This window comes from Tachyglossus aculeatus, chromosome 18, assembly GCF_015852505.1.
Source record: "Tachyglossus aculeatus isolate mTacAcu1 chromosome 18, mTacAcu1.pri, whole genome shotgun sequence".
NCBI classification, from domain to species: Eukaryota; Metazoa; Chordata; class Mammalia; order Monotremata; family Tachyglossidae; genus Tachyglossus; species Tachyglossus aculeatus.
The window spans coordinates 10,449,102-10,474,675 of NC_052083.1; the positions used below are offsets into that span (position 1 = coordinate 10,449,102).

The 25,574-nt window shown below is 43.7% G+C and overlaps 1 protein-coding gene across 1 annotated transcript; it reads right to left on the reverse strand.

The window, feature by feature from the left end:
* Nucleotides 1-13,989: 13,989 nt before the first annotated feature.
* On the reverse strand, nt 13,990-25,247 carry INHBA (inhibin subunit beta A). The gene is made up of 2 exons (XM_038760443.1): nt 24,590-25,247; nt 13,990-15,058 (listed from the first exon to the last, which is right to left on the reverse strand). Exons 1-2 carry the CDS (start codon nt 24,975-24,977, stop codon nt 14,157-14,159), a joined length of 1,290 nt encoding a protein of 429 aa, XP_038616371.1. The 5' UTR covers nt 24,978-25,247; the 3' UTR covers nt 13,990-14,156.
* Between the last annotated feature and the right edge of the window lie 327 nt (nt 25,248-25,574).

Sequence of the window (25,574 nt, forward strand, 5' to 3'; positions counted from 1 at the left end):
ACAACTGCACAAAATTTCCTGGGTTTAGATGGGATTGGAGAATTCCTGAAATAAATGATTAAGGTAGAGCCAGGGTTAAATTATTCGTTCATTCACTCACATTTATTGCACTCTTACTGTGTGCAGAGCACTGTACTAAGCACTTGGGAAAGTACAATGCGACCATAAAGGGGGACAATCCCTGTCCAAGACAAGAAACGTGGAATTCAAAACAAAAAGATGTGAGCCTGACCTGTTCTTGAGGGCAGAATTGCTTCCTGTGAAATGATGTCATCCTCTGTTCTTTGGTCTTCTCCTTCTCTCTCCAAACGCCTAGACGATGCATCATTCCATTGGCCTTATTGTCATAAAATGTTCCTTACCAGCTGAGACCTTGCCCTACTCAGTTGACCAAAACAAAAGGATGATTAAATGGGTTATTTAAGCATTTAATTGTTTTCATAACAAACAGGTTAGCAGAGGACCAGAGGGAAAAAAAATACTATAGACTGGAAAATATCATGTGGCGGTAATTTGTTTTAAATAGGAGCTGTCTTAGTAGAGAAACATTCCAAGCAAGAACTTGTTATGGAAGTCATATTCCATGTGTTGCTCCAAATATGATGTTTGTGTGTGTGTGCCCAGGTTTGTGTATATGTGTGCATGCACGGCTATTCTACAGGTCCAAAAATGAAGCAGATTACTGATGTGAGCAAGTGTGACTGACAGAGCTAATGTATGACTGGCAATCCCTTCCACTTAGTGCATAAAAAGGTTGCTCCTTGCTGGGCTGTTGCATTTGTTATATTCAGTTGCGTGATACAGTTTTTGTTTCTTCCTCTTGGTGTAATGTTGTAATCCAGTCACCGCGGTTCTAATATGCTATGCAAAACAGATCTTTCGGCGGCTGTCTCCCAACTGTCCACTCCTATCCCACATCTTTTTTCCAATGGTTCTTTAAAGCATTTCTTTTGTCCGCCCTGTTCACATTTACCTGATGTCAGCTTGCCATACAGCAGCTGTTTAGGTATCCTTCAGGTTATCAATCAATTACATGTTTTGAGCACTTCCTATGTGCAGAGCGCTGTACTAAGTGCTTGGGAGGGTAAAATATAACAATATAACAGACATATTCCCTGCCCACAGTGAGCTCACAGTTTAGAGAGGGAGACAGACATTAATGTAAATAAATAATTAATTGATATGTACATAAGTCCTGTGAGGCTGAGGAAGGGATGAATAAAGGGAGCAAATCAGTGTGATGAAGGAGGGAGTGGGGAAAGAGGAAATGAGGGGTTAGTCAGGGAAGGCCTCTTGGAGGAGATGTGCCTTCAAAAAGTCTTTGAAGGTGGGGAGAAGGATTGTAGGATATGAAGCAGCGTGGCTTAGAGGAAAGAGCCCTGGCTTGGGAGTCAAAGGTCATGGGTTCTAATCCTGGCTCCGCCACTTGTCAGCTGTGTGACTTTGGGCAAGTCACTTAAATTCTCTGGGCCTCAGTTACCTCATCTGTAAAATGGAGATTAAGACTGTGAGCCCCACGTGGGACAACCTGATTACCTTCCATCTACCCCAGTGCTTCGAACAATGCTTGGCACATAGTAAGCGCTTAACAAATACCAACATTAACATTATTTATTATCTACAATACATCAAGGTAGAGACATCTTGAACACGAAAATGCAAAATGCATTGGCATGCAAATGCAAAAGGCGAAAATGCATGACTGCAGAGAGGGAGAGAGATCAGGGTTGGAGATGTAGATTCGGGAATCATCCACATAGAGGCAGATTGGAAGGAGTTAAGGAGAGAATTGGCGGAGAGGAACTTGAGGCAGCGTGTGTAGAAAATTCACTCAAGAAGTTTGGAGAGGAATGGTAGGAGGGAGAAAGGGTCATAAATGGAGGGAGCCATGAGGTTAAGGGAGGGTTTTTTTTAGGATAGGAGAAACCTGGACACCTTACGATGCAGTGGGGAAGAAGTCAGTGGAGAGCTAACAAGCCATAAGACAGGACAAAGGGAGGAGGCAAAGTGCTCTGATTAGGCACAAAGGGATGGGCTCAGATCTGCAGATGGGGGTAGATTTTGAGAGAAGGCAGGTGATCTTCTGGGAAAGATGAGAGAGTTGAAGAAGGGGCAGGAGGAAAGAGGACTGCAGAGGAACAGGGAGATTTTAGGAAGATCATGCCTCATAATTCCAAATTTCTCAGTGAATTAAGTGGCCAGGTCATTAGGAGCAGGAGATGATGGAGGTGGGTGGGGGTGAGGGGAAACAGGGGGTTTGAGGAGGGAGGGAGTTAAACGTCTTCTACCTACTGTCTCCAAATCCTAACTCCAGATTCCTAACTTGCCACCTCTCCAGGCCTCTTCCCCTTGGGAATGTGTCCTCTGAACCCACGGAGACATCTAGTCCCTCAATCTTCTCAAACTATTATCATTATTAATAATTATTTCTATTATTGTTATTATCAGTACGAGTATTATTAATTATTAATTCAGACTTTCGTTAAGCACTCCCTTTCTGCAAATATTAAAAGGCTGGGGAAAGACCCTAGAATATCAAATAGGACTTGACCCTGGCTCCCAGGGGGTTTACAATCCAAAATGGGGTGAAAATAGGGGAGGTAGAAGAGGAGACAGACACTCCAGAAAAGAAGTAACCAGGAAATTTCAGTCAAAAACAATATCACAGTAACAAGAAAAGCAGCAACAAACCACCACTGGAGGGAACCATCCTTGGCTTCTCACTGTTCAAGGCAGGGCCAACTTGGGCTTAAATGATCACAACCATAAATACAAATGCCTCTCTTTTTTAAAAAAAATGGTATTTATTAAGCACTTACTGTGTACCAGGCTTCCTTGTGAATGATAAATGTGATTGGAGATTTTGTAGTGCTTCACAAGTACTTAGTACAGGAGGTCCTCAGCAAATACCACTACTACTCCAACTTTCCAGTGTTCCAATGGTTAGGAAAGTAAGTCCTATCAGTTTTATCAGTCATTGTATCACACATTGTAAGAGTTTCACCATCGACAGAACCATTTTGGAAGTCTAAACAATAGCTATAAATGTGATTCAGTCAAAATAATAATAATAATAATGGCATTTATTAAGCGCTTACTATGTGCAAAGCATTGTTCTAAGCACTGGGGAGGTTACAAGGTGATCAGGTTGTCCCAAAGGGGACTCACAGTCTTAATCCCCATTTTACAGATGAGGTAACTGAGGCCCAGAGAAGTAAAGTGACTTGCCCAAAGTCACACAGCTGACAGTTGGCGGAGCCGGAATTTGAACCGATGACCTCTGACTCCAAAGCCCGGGCTCTGTCCACTGAGCCATGCTACTTCTCCAAAAGAAGTCCAGGGTAGCTTGATTTCATTTAAAGTCTACATTGGAGCGCTGGTTAATATTTCACCAGGGCAAGATTATGAAAGTCGGCAAATGAAAGCAAAATTGGGTCCAAACATAAAAATAAGTAGCTTCTCAGGAACAGAAATGCCAGTGAAAGGAAACTGTTCTGGCAGCATTAGATATATAATAATAACAATAATAATAATGGCATTTATTAAGTGTTTACTATGTGCAAAGCACTGTTCTATGTGCTGGGGAGGTTACAAGGTCCCAAAGGGGGCTCACAGTCTTAATCTCCATTTTACAAGATGAGGTAACTGAGGCACAGAGAAGTTAAGTGACTTGCCCAAAGTCACACTGCTGACAACTGGCAGAGCCAGAATTTGAACCCAAGACCTCTGACTCCAAAGCCCGTGCTCTTTCCACTGAACCACACTGCTTCCCCTTAGCTTGATCATAATGCCTAAGGAAGCAACCCCATTTCTAGGTTGGGCGGCATGTGAGAAGTTTAATCTGGCTAGGCCAATGCTTACCCCACAAGGACCTGCTGACCTGGAATATGCAGCGCACTTTGTAGAATATCAAGATTTATTTCAAGGACTAGGATATTTGCCAGGGGAACATATGTTCTGGATAAATAAGGAAGTCCTTCCCGTAACGCACCCATGCGGGAAGGTTCCCTTTGCTTGGTGGGAAAAGCAAGGCAGGACAGACAAGAGTGGAAGAACTATGAATTATTCAGATCATTCTGGCGTCAACCAAATGGGTGGGCTCTCTAAACATTGTGAAGATATCCAATGGCCAGCTGTATGTAGGTTTAGTTGCTGGACACGTCATAGAGTCTGTTCATAGGGAACGTTTCAAGCGCCCAATGAGAGATAAAGGGTGTCTTCTCACTCTTCCCCACTCACACAAGAGGTCAGGGCCCAAACCCAAAGGTGTTTGGTAAATTACCCGATTCTGTAGGTTCTGTCAGCCAAGGGTGACAGTTTCTAGAGGTTCCCTAGATTCCAGACATTATAACTCTCCAGGGAGGTACACACTTGGACACTGCACAAAACTCCAGAAGTTTATCATCAAATAATTCCCATGACCTTTAAGCATGTAACTTGGGAAACATCTCAGAAATCTCTCCTCAATATTGGTGACGAGACTATGTATGTTTTTGCATCATGAAACCTGTATAAATGGCTTTCTTCTTAGTCTGCCTTCCAATCCAAGATCTGACACTGACACATGTGAATGCTAGCTGAAAGGTTCATTCATTCATTCAATTGTATTTATTGAGTGCTTACTGTGTGCAGAGCACTATACTCTGAGCACTGGGTACAGCACTGAGTACTGAGTACTGAGTACAGCACTGAGTACCGTACTCTGAGCACTGTCCTCTGAGCACTGAGAAGCAGCATGGCTCAGTGGAAAGAGCACAGGCTTTGGAATCAGAGGTCATGGGTTCAAATCCCAGCTCCGCCAATTGCCAGCTGTGTGACTTTGGGCAAGTCACTTAACTTCTCTGTGCCTCTGTTACCTCATCTGGAAAATGGGGATGAAGACTGTGAGCCCCATGTGGGATAACCTGATCACCTTGTAACTGCCCCAGCGCTTAGAACAGTGCTTTGCACATAGTAAGCGCTTAATAAATGCCATCATTATTATTATTACTAAGCGCTTGGAAAGTACAATTCGGCAACAGATAGAGACAACCCCTACCCAACAACGGGCTCACAGTCTAAAAGGGGGAGACAGACAACAAAGCAAAACAAGTAGAAAGGCATCAATAGCATCAAAATTGTGGCAGAATGTTTTGATTATAGGAGGACTTTGTGATCTAATGGATTACTCTGCTTCTATTTCCGACAAAAATTATAGGTATTTTAAGAATGAAACAGAAGAGTAGGTGTCTGTGAAAATTGCTATGATTCTACTATGAAACTGGAATTCAGAATCATCATCAACACTACTATATCACCTTTTCATCAAACTGTTATTATTGGTTGCCTCTTATCAGAGCTTTGATTATGCACTTTCAAAGTCCGTCTTACCGTAAAAAGACCCCCCAAAATCCTATTTAATGACAAGCGGGTTTAGAGTCTTAAAGGGATAAATAAATTGACCATGAAACACAAACATTTGTTGGCTAGATCAATGGAGAGAATACTCCCTGGTTCCGTTTAGGAGGGCTTGATGATTGTCTTCAAAGTGCTTTGGAAGCTTTAGCACAATAAACACTTTGAAGCATGATGCTTTGTCATCACCAAGCCTAAGGGCCTGCAGGCTCTGGCATAGATTAGTGATGTTTGCCTTTTTTTTTCTTTTTTTTTTTTTTGCACAATGGAAGATTTTTCTCTAAATGCTGCCTTGATCCCATGTGAGCATTCAGATTTCCAAATGGCTTAGGCTGTAGCACTCAACTTCCTAGGGTTGGGTGCAGTTAGCTCTTCATGAATCAGTTTCTAGATCAGACCCGCTTGGAGTTTCAATACCACTTTGGACTCTTTGCAGTTGGTCTTGAAGTCAAATAGGATAAGGTTGGCGGTGATAGTCATGCCATCGCCATATTACCGGAGGCAGGTCGTGCCTTTTTGAACTTTACAGGACCATCGTCCCACTTTGGAATTCCCTCTCTTATTTGCTGAGAGTGTTAGGGCTTTCTCTTCCATTCCTCTCTGGCAATTTCCTGAAATAGAGACGGGAAGGGGGACACCATCCTCAACAGCTCTCTCATTTCCAGCAAATCCCCCTCAGCATTCCCTGAGGTGTGTTACGTGAATCCAGCTGCACAAAAGAGATTCTGGTAATGTATGCCTCTGGTTATCCCAGGGAGCAGGCAAATGGCTGATGGGACCCACATGGTTATAGCCTCCGCTGTATGCAAGGCCTGATAAAAATCCGTTCCTATCACAAACCATTGATTCAGCCTGGGTTCGCTCAGACCAAGCGTAAAGGAGAATTGAAAACTGGAAATGGTCCTGCAAAGGCAGTCTAGCAGGATTAGCAGGCAATTAATCAATCAACGGCATTAATTGAACTTTCTCTGTATACAGAGCACTATGCTAAGCACTTGGGAGAGTACAAAACACCCGAATAGGTAGACAGGATGCCTGTCTATAAGGAGTCTACTGACTTGTTTGTCTAATGGGTAATAGCAATAATTGCATTTTTTAATTTTATTTATTTATTATGGTATTTATTAAGTGGTTTACTAAGTGTCAAGTAATGCTCTAAATGCTGGGGTAGATATAAGCTAATTAGGTTGGACAGAGTCTCTGTCCCATGTGGGCCTCACCCTTTAAGTAGGAGGGAGACAGGTAATGAATACCCAATTTATAGTTGAGGAAACTGAGGCACAGAGAAGTTAAGTGATTTGTCCGAAGTGACACACAGAAAATTGTCAGAATTGGGGTTAGAACATAGATCCCCTGACTCCCAAACCCATGGTCTGTCCACTGGGCCACACTGCTGCCCCACTGAGTTCCATCAGTGTCAACTTGCCAGCACACTGGGTTGTGTAGCCAAAGAGCCAAAACAGTGTGTTTCTCAATAAGGAGGAACTCTTGGGTAACTCACATCAAGCTCTTTATGAAGTCTGTAATAGTGGTTTCCTGTTCGGCACCATCACTAAAATCTGCCCTTTCCTCCCCATCCAACTGTTACCATGTTAAACCAAGCAGTGATCCTATCCCCCCCCTTAACTACTGCATCTGCCTGCTTACTGACTAGCCTGTTTGCAGTCCCTCCTCCCTTCAGTCCATACTTCTCTCTGTTGACTGGATCATTTTTTCTACAAAAATCTTCAATCCATATTTCTCTACTCCTCAAGAACCTCAGGTAGTTGCCCGTCCACCTCCGCATCAAGTAGAAACTCCTCATTATTGGCTTTGAAGCACTCCATCACCTTGCCCACAACTACCTTACCTCCTTGTTTCCTTTCTCCAACCCAGCCCTCACACTTCACTCTTCTAATGTCGACCTGCTCACTGTCCCTCAACCTAGTTTACCACACCACCAATCCCTCGTCCACATCTTGCCTCTGTCCTGGTACTCCCTTCCTCTCCATATTAGACAGATATTCACTCTCCCCACTTTCAAAGCCTCATTAAAATCACACCTCCTCCAAGACACCTTCCCCAACCAAGTCCCCATTTCCTCTCCTTCCACTGAATTCTGTGGCCCCCTTGCCCTAGGATTTGCCCCCTTTATTCACCCTCCCTCAGCCCCATTGCACTTATATAGGGATCTGTAATTTCATTTATTTAAATTAATGCCTGTCTCCCTCTCTATACTGTAAGCTTGCTGTGGGTAGGGAACGTTTCTACCAACTCTGTTTAATTGTACTCTCTGAAGTGCTTAGTGCAGTACTCTGCACTCAGTAAGTACTTAATGTAATTGATTGAGGATGGGAAAATACTCTTTTGGTTCTCTTTTCATGGGATTTTACATTTCAGAATAGCATCATTCTTTTCACAGCATTCACTGTGAAAATTCACTGTGAATATTCACTATATATATTTATATAGACAGCTATATTCATTGGTAAGTTTGGTCTTGCAAAGTGGAGGGGAAAAGGTTAAAAGAACAAACTGTAGCCCAAGATGGAAAGATGATTTTCCAATTATTCCTGTGTAACCTATCTTGCATTTACCCCAGCACTTATTACAGTGCCTGACACATAGTAAGTGCTTAGCAAACACCACAATTATTGTTATTATTATTAGCTGACAGTCAAAGGAAGGCCAGAACAGGGGAGAGAAATAGAGTGGAAAAGACAGAGAGTTCCCAGGTGTTTTCTAAGTAAATTAATAGCAATGAGTTTAAGGGGCATGCGAATGGCCATATAATCAACATTATTTATTGAGCGCTTACAGCTTGCAGAGCACTGTACCAAGCGCTTAGGAGAGCGCAGTATAATAGAGTAGGTAGACATAACAAGCATACAGTCTAGAGGACTGCAATATGTTGGTCAGTTCCTTTAATTATAGGTGTCACATAGGTAAAAATGCATCCAGGCCTTCAAAATTCCTTCTAAAAGTGTATTCTTAACAAAGTAACTAAATATCAGTGTTTTTTTACACAGTGGGCCCTCCCTATTCTCTGCCTTCCTTAGCATAAACTAGGGATTGTAATGAGAGATTTGCCACAGCATATTTAGTGAGAAAATACTCTGTCACCAACAGACCATCTCTAGTCAACATCTATGAAGATGCCGAAAACAGGTGGGAATAGGTCTTTAATCTCTAGACTGTAAGCTCATTATGGGCAGAGAACATGTCTGCTAATTCTCTTGTATTGTACTCTCTCAAGCGCTCTGCACATAGCAGCAGCTTGATTAATACGATTGATTGATATGCAAAAGTCTGAAAGTTCGTTTGAAATGAGAGATTCTTCTGGGTCAGCATTGTTCTGCATATGCCTGTATATGTACATGCACACGTGCATAACCATAATTTATTTATCTATATGAATGTCTGTCTCCCCCTTTAGACTGTTAGCTCTTTGTGGGAAGGGAATGTGTCTGTTACATTGTTATATTGTACTCTCCCAAGTGCTTAGTACAGTGCTTTACACACAGTAAATGCTCAGTAAATACAATCGTTGACTGACTTCCCCCAAACCCATTTTATCTATGATGATCCAGATCATCAGTGGGAGAAATTTCTCATTTTGGGGGGGAAAGGACAGGGGTGTAAGCAGAATCCATCTGCGTTTCCCTCATCCACTGCCCTCATTCACTTCTCAGTCCCCAATCCCCCAACTTCCCATTTGGGAATACAGAGAAAGGGACAATCACACAATGCTCAGTGAAACTCCCTTTATTGATTTTACTTGTGTTGTTGCTCTTGTTGTTGTAGAAAGGGCAAAATAACAAAAAGACCAAGATAAAATCATAGTTGGCCCAAATTACGTTAGCACATCAAAACCCTCTCTCAGTGCAAAGACACATTCTCACCCCATGCTCCCATTTCTCTCTCTCTCCAGTTCTACCACTCACTCTCACTCAACCCCTCTCTTAAAGGCAAGTACAGTAGGATTTAAATGGTTACCCAGGCAAAGCGACTGACCATAGGTGCGCCGAGTTACTCACGAAAAACCAATAAGAAAGATTGAAAATGAAAATAAAAATAAAAAATAAATCCCAAACAGGTCTTTTTATTTAACATAAGGCCAAGAAGCTATCGGACACTAATGAATACTGTCCACTAACTGTACAAAGTATAGATTGCATGCCTTCCAAATATCAAAATATTAGATGGAATGCCATGAAAATAAATAACTTCTACTATAAACAAATGAAAACATATCAAACTGTTATCTCTTAGACATATTGTAAATAAAAAATTACCAGTCTTTCTACACAATAAATATTAAGAAACCATTGACATAGTTGAAATGCACTCATATAAATTAACAACTTTAATTACATTAGCCAAACGGACACTGGTTAAAGCACTGCATGTAGTAGGGGGGGCCGGAGGGGGGGAGGAGAAGGAGGGTACACGACATCAAACTAAGAAAACAACATCAACCACAGAACACAAAAATGATTAAAACAAAATAGGCTTTGTAATATCTTGGCTTTCATAATTATACTTCTTTTTTTTTTAAAAAAAGTCAACCCATTGTTAATGTAGTGTGTTCAAAGTATTTAAATCCGGGAGGAAAAAAAAAAAACATTGAGAATTAACACAGAAAAAATGATTCACTGCATCTGACAAGGAATAAATAACATTATAGCCAAAAAATGTTGCTTCTTTCTGCCCATGAAGATGTGAACTCCTAACCATTCATTTTCTTTGACCCACACAATAGCTTCTCCGGGATGCAAGGTTTAATTTAAAGAAATGCAACTTCCACCCCCGTCCCTTCTTTCTGCCCACATCTTCAAGTTTTCATTTAGCATGTAGGTTTTAGAAGTGACTAAGTTCCTCTAAATCAAAGAGGGGGAATTGGCAACCTTCTGCAAAAGGCCCACAGGGATCCATTTAAAGAGCGCTTGGTGATTTGAATCCCAAGGCAATGCAAATGACAAGGTATTTTTGTTCCTCAACGTCACAGTGTCACCATGTCACTGTTAGAACTCTGATCCCATACTCCTCCTGGAGGAACAACTCTACTCATTCTAACTTCAGTGAGAGCTTGGGGTCTCTTACTGAGAAGTACAGATAGAAAGTCAGGCCCAAAATGAACATGAAATCAGTCTTCCTCCTCTAAATGCAGATAGGTTAGCTATAATGGTCCCTATGTAGAGGAATGAATGCCTCGATGCCTTTGTTTCTTAGAGGACGCGGGAAAAATAATTACAGATAACTATAATTAAGTCCGCAAAAATTTGTATCTGTTATCCCTAACAGACATTTGAGGTCAAGAGCTCTTTCCAGGCCTCCAAGATTGATTTCATCTGGCTCCTGCAGATTAAAGGAAAGGCAAAAAAAAAAAAACCCAAGGAGGGCGGAGGGGGAGAGAGAGTGGATAGGATTTGAGGGATCTGGTGAGCAGCACTCTCAGAGACTGGGAGATACTGAGGTCAGATACTGATGATTCTCTTTTGGTGGAGCGGAGGCTGAGTTTTACACAACGGGCTGGTATTCAAAGTCATTTTGGAGCCACGCTGCTACCTGAAAAGCATGGTTGTTCCTCAGGTTGCAGAACCTTCCACAACTGGTCAAATATGGTAGCAATTTATAGTGCTATTTTGAGGACATGCAGATTTAATTAAACTAAATTATAGTTTTTTTGTGCGGGAAGCCCAGTCAGTCTTGATTAACATCCCTTTTTTATTTTATCATATAGATTTTCATTTCCCTCTGTTTTTAATAACTTTAACCACAAATCAAAACCCCCTGATGAGGCCTAAAGACTTGAGGGGGGGAAAAAACCCCCAAAACCTCCTAAAATTTAGAAATGGGGTATTCATATATGAGCTGAATGAAAACTACCCGGGGAAGGGGGAGCCTAGTTAGTAGCTGACTTTTAAACCTACTGCTTTCTCTAATCTATCTGTAATAAACTGTCCCAATCTCTGTGTCTCCCCCTCCCCATCTCTTCCCTGCAGGCACATAGGAATATTTTTCCCATACTCATTTGATATGGTCCAGTATCAGCCCCAGTCACCACAAGCTGTGCAGTTGCAAAGCCCCTTAATCAAATATTTAAAAACTTTGGGAAATTCATGGCCATGAAACCATTCATTCCCTTCTTAAACACCCACTCCACCCTCTCACCCACCCACTCCGTGTTTATGAAACTCTAGCCAACACGAATAAGTGTTCAAAACTACCACTAACCCTTCTCTTAGGTCTTCCATCCTTAGCTGAAGTGTTCTGGTTTGTTGATTTAGTTGACTTTTCAAGATGAAATACTTCATCTTTGTAGTGTTTCGTCTCATAGGCATTTGATACCCCATTATTAAATCAAACAATAACCTCGTGATTGAATACAGGTCCGAAAGCCTCAATAACATACAGAATACTTTAGGGACAAATTGAATTTTTACACCGTTGTCAGAAATTGTTCCAAATATTTTTTTTTTGCAAACTGCAAACAAGTCTGTAAAATGAAGTATCTGTATAAAAAGCACATAAATGAGTAACCCATTAGCTGTACTACGCAAGCTAAATACTGTGGAATAAATTAGAAAACTTAGCTACAAGCAAGTACTTTGATATTTATAAAACAAAAGGATTTTTCCATCTCTGTCAATACATACAAACACACACACACACACACACACACACACACACACGTATAAAGAGTTTTGGCTGAAGATAAACTTAAGGGCTTTTGCCCTGCCCTCATTTCCCTTCTCTCATTCCAACCCAATTTATTCTCTCCCATCTTTACTCTCTAGATGCCTCACCAAGAGAAATGTTGCTTTAAGCATCCTTTAATCAGTTATAATACTCCAATTTAGTCCACATGATTCTCCACTGAATTTAGCCTGAGAATCAGGCTGTTCAACCTAGATGGTGACACACCCCAAAATAGATTATTTCTTCTTATAATGAACAAATCCAATTCACTTCACCCTTCCCCACTGGAGAATCTCCCTTACACAGCGGGTCTTGGATTGAATATTGATTTCAGGGAATTGAATTGAATTGAATATTGATTGCAGATGTGGAGTGGGGCAATATTCTGCCCAATGTTTTGAATACCAAAATTTCCATTTTCTGAATGACAGGAGATAACAGGTGTTGGTGGGGGGAGGGGGGGGAGGGGGGTCACAAAAATAAATAGAAAAAAGAAGGTGGAACTAAGTTCCATGTGATACATAAGAGGGCCTTTCTGAATAGTCATGTGACTTGGGAATTTTCGGTCATCCAAATTGATAAAAATTTTAATTTGTCCTCACCCTAGTCCAGAGGAAAAAAATAAACAACCTCCTCTTAAAAACACTGTGTTTCGCACACAAACATTCATTATTTTCAGAACATTAAAAATGACAGCCTGAAGTGCTTAAAATATACGTACATCATACCATATATGCATACATACCCAAACTTGTGTAGGTATACATAAGGGTATACATACATACATGCATATATCATTTTATGACTTTGCTTTCCAACAGTGTACAACTACTGTACATCCAGCAAACAATGTTCTCTGTTTTGTGGATGCGAAAGGAGTCAAGATCAAACTAGATAACAGGACTTTCAGCCTGAACCAAGGTCAATCTCACGGATCCTTTAATCCCAACCCTGACGTGTTAATGATGAATGATACCAACCACAAACAGACTGTTTAAAGGCTCACACAAATGTCTTTGGTGTATGTGTCTATTCTTTTTAAGGTACAAAATAATAATAATAATAATTATAATTATAATAATAAAAATAGCTATTTTGTGTGCTGTAGCAGTTCTTTCGTAGCTCACAATAAGTGCAGCTCTTACCCACCCCCACCCACTCCTCAAAAATACTTGTTAAATAAGGATTAGACAGGTCAAACACCATCGTAGTGCAAATAGTAAACGATAAAAAAAATTTACAAAATATAGAAATGTTTGGATCCAGCAGCTGGGCAAACATGTTCCTTTCAAGTATCTCTCCTTGAAGCAAAAAAAAAAAAAAAATTAATCAGGTTACTTCCATACAAAAAAGTCTTTCTTTTCTCTCTATCAGGTAAACAGTTTCAAACCCATTAGGTTGCATAGTTCTAAGATCATAAGCACCTTAACGAAATGTAACTTGGTATTTCTCTCAATAATTCATTCTTTTCATTCTCTTTTTTTTTTTTTTTTGTAAAAGTAGTGCAGACAATGACGGTCGGTGTAAGCACCTGCACAATATTGTTCTTTCACCAGGACCCACGCGTACGTGGTGTGTGGCGATATCTATGTGTGTATAGACAGTGACACACCCATGGACATCATCACACAAACATACCCTGTGTCCTCGGCAAACTGGGAAAAAGTGCCTGTGAATGTACTGTTCAAACACATGGCTTTCAGCATGCTATTTTGGCCTGGACTTCCGAATCACTTGTAGGTGACACATGCTGGTTTCAGGGCATGATTGACAGGGAACTGGGAGAGCAAAAGTCTCCGTCTTTTCAACTGAAGTTGCTTTTCAGCTAGCATAAGGGAGGAAGGGACGACCCTCCCCATCCCCCGTCCCTCCCCTTCCCCCCCTCCCCCCCCCCATCTTCCAAATTTTCCTCCAAGCCCCGGTTGGGTGAGGCGAGCACGTCTTCCTTCATCTGTCTCTAGTTGGTTTCGTTTCGTTTTGGTTGGATCGGTTCATTCGCAAAGGTCAAACCGGGGCAGGGACTTGTTTGTGTCCGTTGGCTTCTCTGCCTTCGCCTTCCCCCTGGTGCCCTCAGGATGGCTCTATGAGCAGCCACATTCCTCCACGATCATATTCTGGATGTCCTTCTTGATGATATTTTGCCCATCGTCGTAGTAGAGCATGGACATCGGCCTCAGCTTGGTGGGCACGCAGCAGGACTTGAGGTTGGTGAAGGGGCTGTGGCCCCGCAGGCGGTAGTGGTTGATGACAGTGGAGTGGAAGGACAGGGAGGAGCCAGAGGTGCCAGCTATGTGGCTGGGGCAGTCCCCCTCGCAGTAATTGGCATGGTAGCCCGTGGGAGCGATGATCCAGTCGTTCCAGCCGATGTCCTTGAAGCTGACGAAGAACTGCTTCTTGCAGCAGATGTTGACCTTGCCATCACACTCCAGACCCCGCCGGCGTCGCCGGTGTGGGTGGTCCTCAGACTGGCGGGCCTGCAACATCAGGAAGGGTCGATGCGACTGCTCCTTCTCCTCCTCTCCTCCCCCGCCTCCCGTCGCTCCTTCTCCTGCTTCTTTCTTCTTGCCTTCTCCCTCCTCATCCTTCTTCTTCTTCTTCCCCAGAAGTACCAGGCTGGCCCCAGTCTCCTGGCACTGTTCACAGCCAATCCGCACATCCAAAGAGCTCTTGCCCTGGTCCAGGAGGCGTTGGATACTGCTGGAGACAGGGAAGATGTGCCAGGTGCTTTTGTGGGCGTCCACTGCTTTTTCGGAGATCAGCACCTCGCTCCTCTCGCCCTTTGGACCCAGCTCCTCCATCTCGTCCATCCCGTCCAAGCTGCCTTTAGGCTGCTTCTGCTGCTGGTACAGTCGGATGGTCACTTTGGTCCTGGTCCGGTTGGCCTTGGGCACTTTCAGGAAGAGCCACACTTCGGCACGCTCCACCACGGACAGGTCACTACCTTCCTTGGAAATCTCAAAGTGCAGCGTCTTTCTAGAGGTTCCTGCAGTGGGACAGGTGACACAGAGAATGGGAAATGGGGTCAGTTTGGGAAGTTCACACTTACTCATTGAGAGTGGGCTGGTTCAAGACAAACACACCCTTTCTTCCCTTTACATTTACCTTTCTGACTCTCCTAGAATTTCCACGCTGTTTCCTCAGCCTGTAAGAATCCATCTCCTCTCCCAAGCTCAGAGGCCCTGGGTCCGTCCACCCTTCCTTACAAACATGCACAGGGGCAGGTTGGGAAAAACATGGACTGACCATGGCGCCTTAGAGGTCCCATAGCTAAAATCTCTCCCTTGTATTTTCCTCTAGACTGTGAGCTCGTTGTGGGCAGGGAATGTGCCTACCAATTCTGTTATATTGCTCTCTCCCTAGTTCTTAGTACAGCGCTCTGACCGCGGTAAGCACTCAATAAATATGAATGATTGATTGATTCTCCGTGGCAATCACTTGAGTGCATTCATTCATTCGCTCGTTCGTTCACTCATATTTATCGGTTGCTTACTGTGTGCAGAGCACTGTACTAAGTGCTTGGAAAGTGCACTTCAGCGACAGAGAGAGACAATTCCTGCCCATAATGGGCTCACACCAAGTTGTTAGGTATTTATTCTTAAGTTCAGAGAACAACCAAACAGATGACAGTTAAACTGGGAACTCATAATGGCACAAGATGCAGATACATGCAGAAGCAGATGTATGAAAGTATATGTGCACTGTTGCTTGGGAACACATCACCTGTGAAAGCCCAAGGATAATGTTAAAAAAAAAATCACTTGTCTAATGCTCCCATGTAAATGCTCATGATTTGAATCCCAGTGTGGATCTCATCCTCTCCGTAGCTTTAGCTAACAGAAACAGAACTGTACTTATCACTCCTGGTATTGAGATGTTTACAGTACTATAAATTTTAGGCACGGTTTCAAGTTTTCCGCAGAGGAGGCAGGCTCTTCTATACAACGCTCACTGAAGATTCTGTTCTTAATTTAACACACTCTGTACCCTGTGATTGTGGTAGTGGCAAATCCACAGAGAGCGGAGCTAGAGCCAAAGAAGAACTGCATATTTATGGGGAAGGTTCTCTGGCATCGCTGCATAAACTTACTGGGACGATGATGATGGTAATGATGGTGAGGGGGAGTTCCTTTGATACCGACTTCATATCCCTGGCAGGAGTTGAAATGCATAATAAAGACCGTTTTATGATTTGACCACTAGAGCATGAAGCAGTGAGGGAGAGAGAGAAGCAGTCATTTTTCAGGAAGCAAAGTAGGGTTTTTTGTTTTTGTTGTTGTTTTTACAAAAATATCGTGTGATCCTCTGCTAGGAACACTACGTTTTCTTTGGGAAAGCAGAGGAGAGCATTTAGGAAGCAGAGCTGATGGTTTGGGTTAAAATGCAGACAAAGTGAGCAGGCTCCACAAGGCCAGGGGGCAAGCTGCTGAATAATACTTCAGGATGGGGAATGTCAATTCTGCTCAAAACTGAACACTAATCAGCTACCTGCTGTTCTCTCTGCTGTGGTGGCTCAGTACTGCCTCTGAAATCCTAAGCTGCCCAGAATGTCACTCTGAAGTCACAGAGACAGTAGCTGCTGAATTAGAGCAGCCAGAGGGCACAAGGTTTTGTTTTGTTTTTCCAGAAGAGAGAGGAGAGAGAGTGTGAAACTGTAGATTCCGAACGGTCACAGGGAGAGGAGAGCACACATGGTTTCGGTTAACTCATTCCCACAGACTTCACTGATACCTGTCTCCTAAGAAACGGGGAGATAGTTCTCAGGTATTGAGACATCACCATGGCTAAGTTGTGCCCCAAGGGCATTTGTCATTTCCACAGATGATAATAATTTTAAAAAAGCAGCGGATTGAAGGGGGAAGAAGATGACATCAGGGAGGGCACAATAAGCAGTCGGGTTAATTGAGAGTCTGGTTAATTGACAGCAGGATTCAAAATCCTTCTGCATGGCTGGAGCAGCTGCTTCTATGGCACTGGAGAAACAGCCTATGACGGATTCCTCCTGCTTCAGGAGACCATGAGGTTTCCGATGCATAATGCTCTCTCCTCCTTCACTGTGCAGCTGTACTTAGGAGCAAATCATTTAGAGCGTTACTGAGAGGAGGGCTGTACAAAGAGAGTACTCATTAGAGGGGGCTTAATCCTGTCGGGTGCTGTTATATTAGGAGCAGAGAGTAATCATAAAGTGATTTTCATCTTGCACTTCATTAATAATTAGCTGGGAGGAATTGTTGTTTGCTGGGGAAAGAGAAGGAGGGCATCACAGCTGATGTGTGGGGGTGTGTGTGCATGTGTGCATATGTAAATGTATATATATATATATTTATTTTTAAACACGGATTGAAATATTGCATATCCCTGCATTTTCATTTGCTGGGTAAGTGTCTTTTTTCTCCCTCATATTTCTGACAGTTGAATTTTTCCCTGGTAATTGAAATGGTTGTCATTGCTTTCCGCTCGTGTCCATTTCTGGAAACCCTCTTCCGAACTGCATGATAATTTACCAGAAAAATAAATGATTGAGATGCATTTTTGTGCAAAATCTGCCGTTACCCAGGCCAAGAGGAAAGGGGCATGAAAAGATTCAAAGGTTTCTACCTCTGACTGAATCTGCAGGTACCTATCAGTTTTATTTTGTCACCAATGGGTGAGAAAAAACGGAAAACAAAAATCATTTAGGTTCTTCTCCAGCAGGTAGAGGAGGAGGAGGCCAGTGGTAGGAGAATGGATGGATTTGATCTTGATTGTACTGAATGTGCCTAAAAGCTACTCTGACAAACAGATTTTAGGATTTCCAGGAATCCAGAAAAATCCAGGAGAAGTAATCTATATTTTGTATTCCTGGCAAATGTATCCAGAACGGAAATCACAGAAACTTCACTGTGGAATCAGCAAGGGACCTCTCTGTTCAGGGGCATTCTGAGATGAGTTCTGGCCTAACCACATATTTCTGGGTCCAGATCCCCAGCCTAACCTTTACTTCCCTGGGTGTGGGACTGTGTTAGCGGGTACAGAGCTGCCCAGCCTCTCACAGGACAGCAGGTCTTAACAGAGTTTTCAACTGTCACCTTTCATTCTCCCCTTCCTCCCCACTCTTTCCCTTCCTTCTTCCCTCCCTCTCTCCACACCCCCCCTTCCTCTCTCTCTCCCACTTCCCTCCCTCCTCCTCTCCTCCTTTTCCTCTCCCCCTTCCTCTCTCTTCCCTCTCCTCCCCCCCTTGCCCTCCCCCTCTCCCCTCTCCTTTCCCCCCCTCCCGTCTTCCCTCCTTCTCTGCTACTGCCGCCTTGTTTCAGTTTCCCTTCTGGGGCTGATTAGCGAGGTATGCCTCCCAACAGAGGCTCTACCCCTTTCTAATCATCCTGTTCTGCCTGACTAATTCTTCAGGGAAAGCCCACGCTAGTGTGTGGGAGATCATCTGAGCGCTCTAGTGTCCATGCGCTCAGTGGGCATCACCTCTGGGCTGGATTGTATTCTGTGGCTGAAGGTATCCCAGAAGGAAGAAATGGCCCTAAAGAAAGTGGGGAGGGAACCAGGGGACCGGACATCTGTTCTTTGAAGTAAATACCTTTGTAATCAACTCTATGGGAAATGGCCTGAGAAATAGTTCCTGTGGCACCTGAATCATTCATTCATTCACTCAATCGTATTTACTGAGCGCTTACTGTGTGCAGAGCACTGTACTAAGAGCTTGGGAAGTGCAAGTTTGCAACATATAGAGACGGTCCCTACCCAACAGCGGGCTCACAGTCTATTGGAGGCTCAAGTCTTTTGCTTTCAGAGCTCTACAAGTAGGGAGACTTGTGGTGCAAAGGGTTAAACAAGCCACAGCTCTCCTTTCTCCAAATTTGCACTCAAATGCAAATCATTATGAACCAAGAAGACTGCATCTATAGTTATTGGATGACAAAGATCTTTGCATGCACCCACCAGAGATTTGAAATAAAAACTAGTTTAAAACTAGTGCATTCATTCAATCGTATTTACTGAGCGCTTACTGTGTGCGGAGCACTGTACTAAGCGCTTGGGAAATACAAATCGTCAATGATCTCTACCCAACAACAGGCTCACAGTCTAGATATGCCACTTGTTGGGGTCCTGCTTGAGGTAACGTTGCCTGCCTTTCACACTGGTAGCAATTATGCATCCCATGTTATTGTGGAACTTTTTGTTTATATAGAGCATTAAACATGCCATGGAAAAAAGGACTTCACTGTAAGAGGGCTCTGTTACTTTAAATTTCCATTCTTCATTGCCATTTCAATGTGAACGGTTATATTTTAGCCAACAATACTGGCCTTCAAAGCCATCATTTACAGAACTGTACTGATGTTTTTGCAGGGCTAACTTTTCCATCTGACTGTATTTTTCAGGGGTTTCTGCACCAGTGAGAAATAGGCTAGGCCTCAGTTTTTACCCTCTTAACCTCAACCGGGGTCACATCTATAGAAGGGCAGCAAGTTTGTACTCAAAACATGTTGATTTGCCACCGAATCAACATTTCTGCCCTTGCTTTCTTCCAGAGAAGGAACTGTTGCCATTGAAAATGTAATGCTCCAGAGGTGGCCACTTGAAAAAGAGCCCTGCTTCATCTTAATGGGAAGGAATTGATTGCACATTTTATACTTATAATAAAAAATGGCTTAGTGGAAGGATCCCGGGCTTGGGAGTCAGAAGTCGTGGGTTCTAATTCGGGCTCCGCCACTTATCAGCTGTATGACTTTGGTCAAATCACTTAACTTCTCTGTGCCCCAATTACCTCATCTGTAAAATGGGGATTAAGACCATGAGGCTCACGTGGGACAACCTGAGTACCTTGTATCTTTACCTACCCCGGCATTAGGACCAATGGTTGGCACATAGTAAGCGCTTAACAAATACCATAATTATCGTTATTATTATTATTAAAAGAGGCGAGAGTTCTGAGTCCCCGCTACAGTCGCAGGATGTACAAAGTTCAGGGAACTTTAGGACAGGTACGTGCATTCAAAAACAGCCCCAGCCCCTCTCCCTCCCCCTAAATCACACACACTCCTCCCTCAAATTGCTTTTAATTCTGTTGGCTATCTTGTCTCTCCCTTCCTCTCCCAAAGATGCTGCCCGCTTCACACACCCAGTTCGCGGACACAAACCTATCCCTCAGAAGCTGAATGCAGTGTTCTCACAGGGTGCCAAGTAGCCCTTTCCTCCCCCATTTGACATCTCTGTGTCACTGGACACACTTGGGAAAAGTTAATGCATTATTCTGAGTACAAAATGAAAGGGCTCGGAAGATGTTTAAGAGAAATCCACTGTGGGTGACTGTGATGATTCACAGTCACATTTCTCTCCACGGGCCTGGCTTTGTTTTTAAATATATTGCCCCTCTGCTGTCAATCTTTACTATTCCGATTCAATTTCTATTGGCCTTTTAATTTTTTTTTAACTTCATTAAAGGCCGTCGGATCCTTCTGCCCAAAGGAATTCTGACTTTTTCGCTAAAGGGGAAGAAAGAAGTGAGCACAGCTAACCGACAAGATCTCAGGGACCTATGACAATAGACCAGCAATCCAATTAGGTGAAAAAGCAATTTGCAGACAAACTGAAAATCCTTTTGGAGCACGCCCTCTCGTGGCAAATCATTTTGCTTTATTTAGCAGAGGAATAAATGCGCTCTAGCAACGTTGTTCGGTTAGGAACAATTTGCCACCAAATTCAGGGAGACAAAACCGAAATGGTACGCTGACGTCTTGGCTTCTCGTCATGCGAGAAAAAGAAACAAACCGGTCCTTCCGTCTGAACGAAATTTCCCCCTTCACCTTCCCTTCGATGGTATTCTTAGTCAAGTTGTCATGAAGCATTTCCTTCAGAGGAGTAGGATTTCAGAAGACATTTCAATATCCCTTGCCCTCTTTAAACTTTCTCGGGGTCAGAATTTTTGATTTTTTCAATTGCGGGTTCCCATCTCTTCTCCCCTCCCTCTTTCTGCCTTGGTAGCTGTTGGCAACCTATTGAATTGCTAGTTTTAGTGGCTGGGATCATCATATGCTTTTGGCAGAATCCCAAGAGTTAACAGTTCACAGGCTAATGAGCTATCTTTCTAAACGGAAAATAGAAAGGAGCTCCTCGACCCTAGAGAGTCTATCACCACTGCCAGTTACAGTTGGGCTGACCTGTTGGATCGCCTCTGCCTCTCAACTGACACTGGAATAATTGCTCAGCACCTTAAGTAATCCTCCTCACTTTTGGCAGAAGCATGCCGAGGCCAGAGGTCATCTTGAAGTTCATAGTCTTAGAATCATGTGGAAGGAGAAAACCCCCTTTTTATCAGGTGGAATGCTAGTGGACTCTTGGATGATTTTGTGTGGCCAGTACTCCCTGAACCATAGCAATATGACCACTGTACTTTTTGGCCAGGCAATCAAACATTGGTATTAATTGATCCTTACTGTGTGCAGAGCACTGCACTAAGCACTTGGGAGGGTACAAGACAACAGAGTTAAGCTGACAAGTACGAGTTAGCTGTGTAAATGGACATTTGTAAGGGGACTGTCAAGCTGTAGGCCTTTGTAGTAATGTTCTGATCCATAAGGGACCCACAGAGGTGTGAAATTTAAAATAGGTGTGGTGCATTCTGTAGGGTTGGGTGTGCATTTTATCTGACAGGTGGATCGGTCTCTCTTTCATGTTTAGTGCTCAGGGAACCTCTGGGACTGAAAAGAGGGATAACGCTTTTCTATTGTTTTTCTCCGGGAATCCCCAAAAGCCGGAGACTGTGCGAGGCAACATGAAGTACAGTGCTCTGCACACAGTAAGCGCTCAATAAATACTATTGAATGAATTCCCGAAGAAGCATGCAGCTAAACCAACTTTCCCGGTTGTATTCTGGCACTCCCTAATGCCTTCTATCCTGACACCGATGTGGTTCATTGATCATGGAATCCCCTGATCTCCTCCTCAGGTGATGATGGCAGTGAGGATCTCTCGGGACAATAGTTAAATCATCACCCCAAATGTGAGAGTACCGTATTCCTCCCACCTCCCATGCCCTCTGGGGACTACACACCCATAGTGCATATGGATATTAAATTAACATTATTTGAGGTTGACGACTGAAATTTCTTTACCGGATGAGTAAGCATTGGCATTGGCAGTAAGTCTGGGTTAAAGGTATAGCAGCTTACTGGCCGCCAAATCTGTGTCCCTCTTTGGCCCCCCCAAAGGGCAAGAATTTTCCATTACAACAGAAACACTAATCAATGTGTGATTCATTTAACTCCTTGAATAAACTGGCTCCATTTCCTTCAAAATAAATGCCTAGCAGGTATTAAAGGAAAGGCCTGAAATGACTCAGAGAGGACTGAGAAAAGGCTTGGCCTGGAAATGAGGCATATCAGTTCAAGAGAAATGCCAAAAACCTTAAATCTCAATTAGAGTAAAGTATCCAGGGTCCAAATGCCTGAGGCAGCTGGGAGTCAGAAGGTCACGGGTTCTAATCCCACCTCCGCCACTTGTCCGCTGTGTGACCATGGGCAAGTCACTTTGTTTCTCTGTGCCTCAGTTCCCTCATCTATGAAATGGGGATTGAGACTGTGAGCCCCATATGGGACAGGGACTGTGTCCTAACCAGTTTGCTTGTATCCACCCCAGTGCTTAATACAGTGCCTGGCACATAGTCAGCGCTTAACAAATACCACAATTATTATTATTATTAGGACACAGCCCCAGATTTTTAGAGCACAGGGGATAGAAAGGGCACATCATTAGCCTGTGATTCGGGATTCAAGGGCTGCTGGTTGGATTACAGGCTAGGAGGTGGGTGGTTGTTGTTGGTCATGGGACAGCATTAAAGCAATGCAACGGCAAAGCGATGCAATGACAAAGTGCCATTTCTGGCACTGAGTGCAAAAAAAAAAAATATAGCAAATCACGTTGTCCCAGGAGAGACAGCAAGGCACGTGTGGACCCAGGCTTGAATGCAAAGAGCGGAGCCCAAGGTTCTTGCTACATTTGGATCCGGTCTCCTCCCCGGTGAAAGGAACCGGGAACGGGTGGCCATCTGCAGAATCCCCGGACGGTCCTGACTCCACAAGCCACAGATGCCTTTGCTCGGAGAGAGATTTAACTGACCTGGGGACATATCCCTGGCTCTGGACCCTGAGTAGGGCTGACCAAGAAGAGATTATCCTGCTTTAGGGAGCCTACAGGGCAAGGACGCCTAGCCCAGAGACAGCTCTCAATCCAGGGAGGTGAAAAGCCTACAGGGACAGTTCTCCAAAAGGCATGCCCCTTCCTTGCTTAACAGAACATCTGAGTCAACAGGTTTTCAGGACTGGAAACTCTGAGTGTTGTCTTGATTGTTTATACTGCTGCAGCAAACTTTTAAACAAAAATGCCTGGAGTCCCAGCACACACTTTGCCTGCCATATGCTGTACCAAACAAAACAACGACATTCTTCTCCAACGGTTTTGGCAATGGGTAAAATACATTTGCCTGGCAGTGTCATGGGAAAAATGCATTTACCTGGCAATATCATAAAAGAGCGATGAAATTCACAACCGTCTCCCCGGAGCGACGGGCATATACAGTTACGTCACTAACCCAGCTGAATATTCGGGATTTTGCCCTTGGAAAAATAATTTTGACAGGTATTTTCTATTCAGCAGCCAGTTATGGTTCTGGGCAAGCAGTCCTCACAGTCTATTTACTGAACTTTTTACTCTTAAGGACTGAGGGAGAGTACAGAATAGTATCTAAACACACTTTGTCAAGGTTGCATTCTTTGGCAGAAGGCTTTAGTAACTTTACAGAGAACATTACCCCCCCCCCCGCCCATCAACCCCCCCTCTGGTTTCATAGTGCAAAAGTCAGTATGAGAAATGTGACTGTCAGTCCTGTGTTAGGTGACATCTAGTGTTGTACTTTATTGCCCAGGGTGGAACTTAAAAAAAAAACCCTACCAAAAAAAAAAAACACCCAACAAAAAAGAACCTCCCGTAGGAAAAGAAGGGTGTACCATAAATGCATTCTGCTTGGCTGATACAGCACGGTTCTGACTTTGAAAAGGAAGTCTTGTCTAAAAACAGTCATTTTTTCCCTTTTCATTCCTCTCCCCCTCATTTGCCAAAACACTTTGGAAGGGGGTGGGGGCGGGGAAGGTTTAAAGCCCCCTCCCCTTCTCCAGCACTCCCAAGTTATGCTACTTTAATCCAACTGCTCAGATCTTGTTCCACGGGCACAGCTTGGGAACCCCCTCACAGTCTGACTTTCAGCTTAAGATTGGCCAAAGAGCTTCCTCCCTGCTTGGCTGTGTGAGTTTAGCAAGTGTAAGCGGGGAATCCGTAGCCAAGGCTAAACTAAGCAGAATCAAATTCCTGCTAACTCCTCTCCCTTCTCCTCCACCCCCACCCCCACCTTTCTCTCTGCTCCCCTCACCTCAGAAGATTTGAGAAAAGAGGGCTGCAGGGGAGGAAAAAAAAAGTTAATTGCAACTCTTCCAGTGAAAGGTATTTCACCCTGCTGTTTTTTTCTAGTACCAACCTGATTCTGCAAATGTGATGATCTCTGAAGTTTGCTCCATGAGTTCATTCATTTCTGCTCTTCTTCCAATGTCATCCTCTATTTCCACATATCCATCCTCGCCCACTTTTCCCACATGCAGCTTTTTGATAGCATTTAAGAGCGCTGCCTTGGGCACCGGCTGGGTGACGTCGGGTCTCTTCTTCAAGTGCAACATGTTCAATATGTGCTTCTTCACTGCTTCCACCATCTCGGGTTGTGAGCTGGGCACATCCTTTGGGAGCGTGGCGAGGGCACACGATGGGCAGTCAGTGACTGAACTCTGCCCCTCCGATCCTGGCGTTGGGGAACTCCTTACTATAATCCAGCAAAGCGCCAACAAAAATCCTCTCAGTAAAAGCAAGGGCATCCTGGCAGCAAAAGTTGTTGTGATTCCCTTTTTAAAAGGCCCTGCTTTTCCTCCCCCCTCACGTACAGTTTTTTTTCCCTTCTCTTCAGCAAATTCTCTGGAACAAGAACAAAAAGTTTTCTGTGAAGTTTTGTTCGCAGGTTCCCTCTCTGAATGCAGTAAGTGCTGTAGGTTTGTGGCTGTCAGGGAGGAGAGTCCTGACTCTGTCTCAGTGAAGGAGAGAGGGAGAGAGAGGAAGAGAGACAGAGAGAGGGAGAGAGACAGAGAGAGACAGAGAGAGGAGGAGAGAGAGGAAGAGAGAAGGAGAGAAAGAGAGAGGGAGAGAGGAGAGAGAGAGAAAGAGAGAGAGTGAGAGAGAGAGAGAGAGAGAGGACGGATTGGCCTGAAGTGAGTGAGTGAATGAGAGAGGGAGGGAGTTTTGTCTGTGAGTAAAGGCTATGATTAGGGAGGGGGAGGGACAGCCCATATTCTGACAGGCTGCTTTCCTTATGCTCACTGCTCCCTAACGCACACCTCTCTTCAAATATCACCATCCTCATGTTTTCTACTCTCTCTCCTTAAAAAAATACATACTTCTTTTCTTCTGACTTTGCTCTT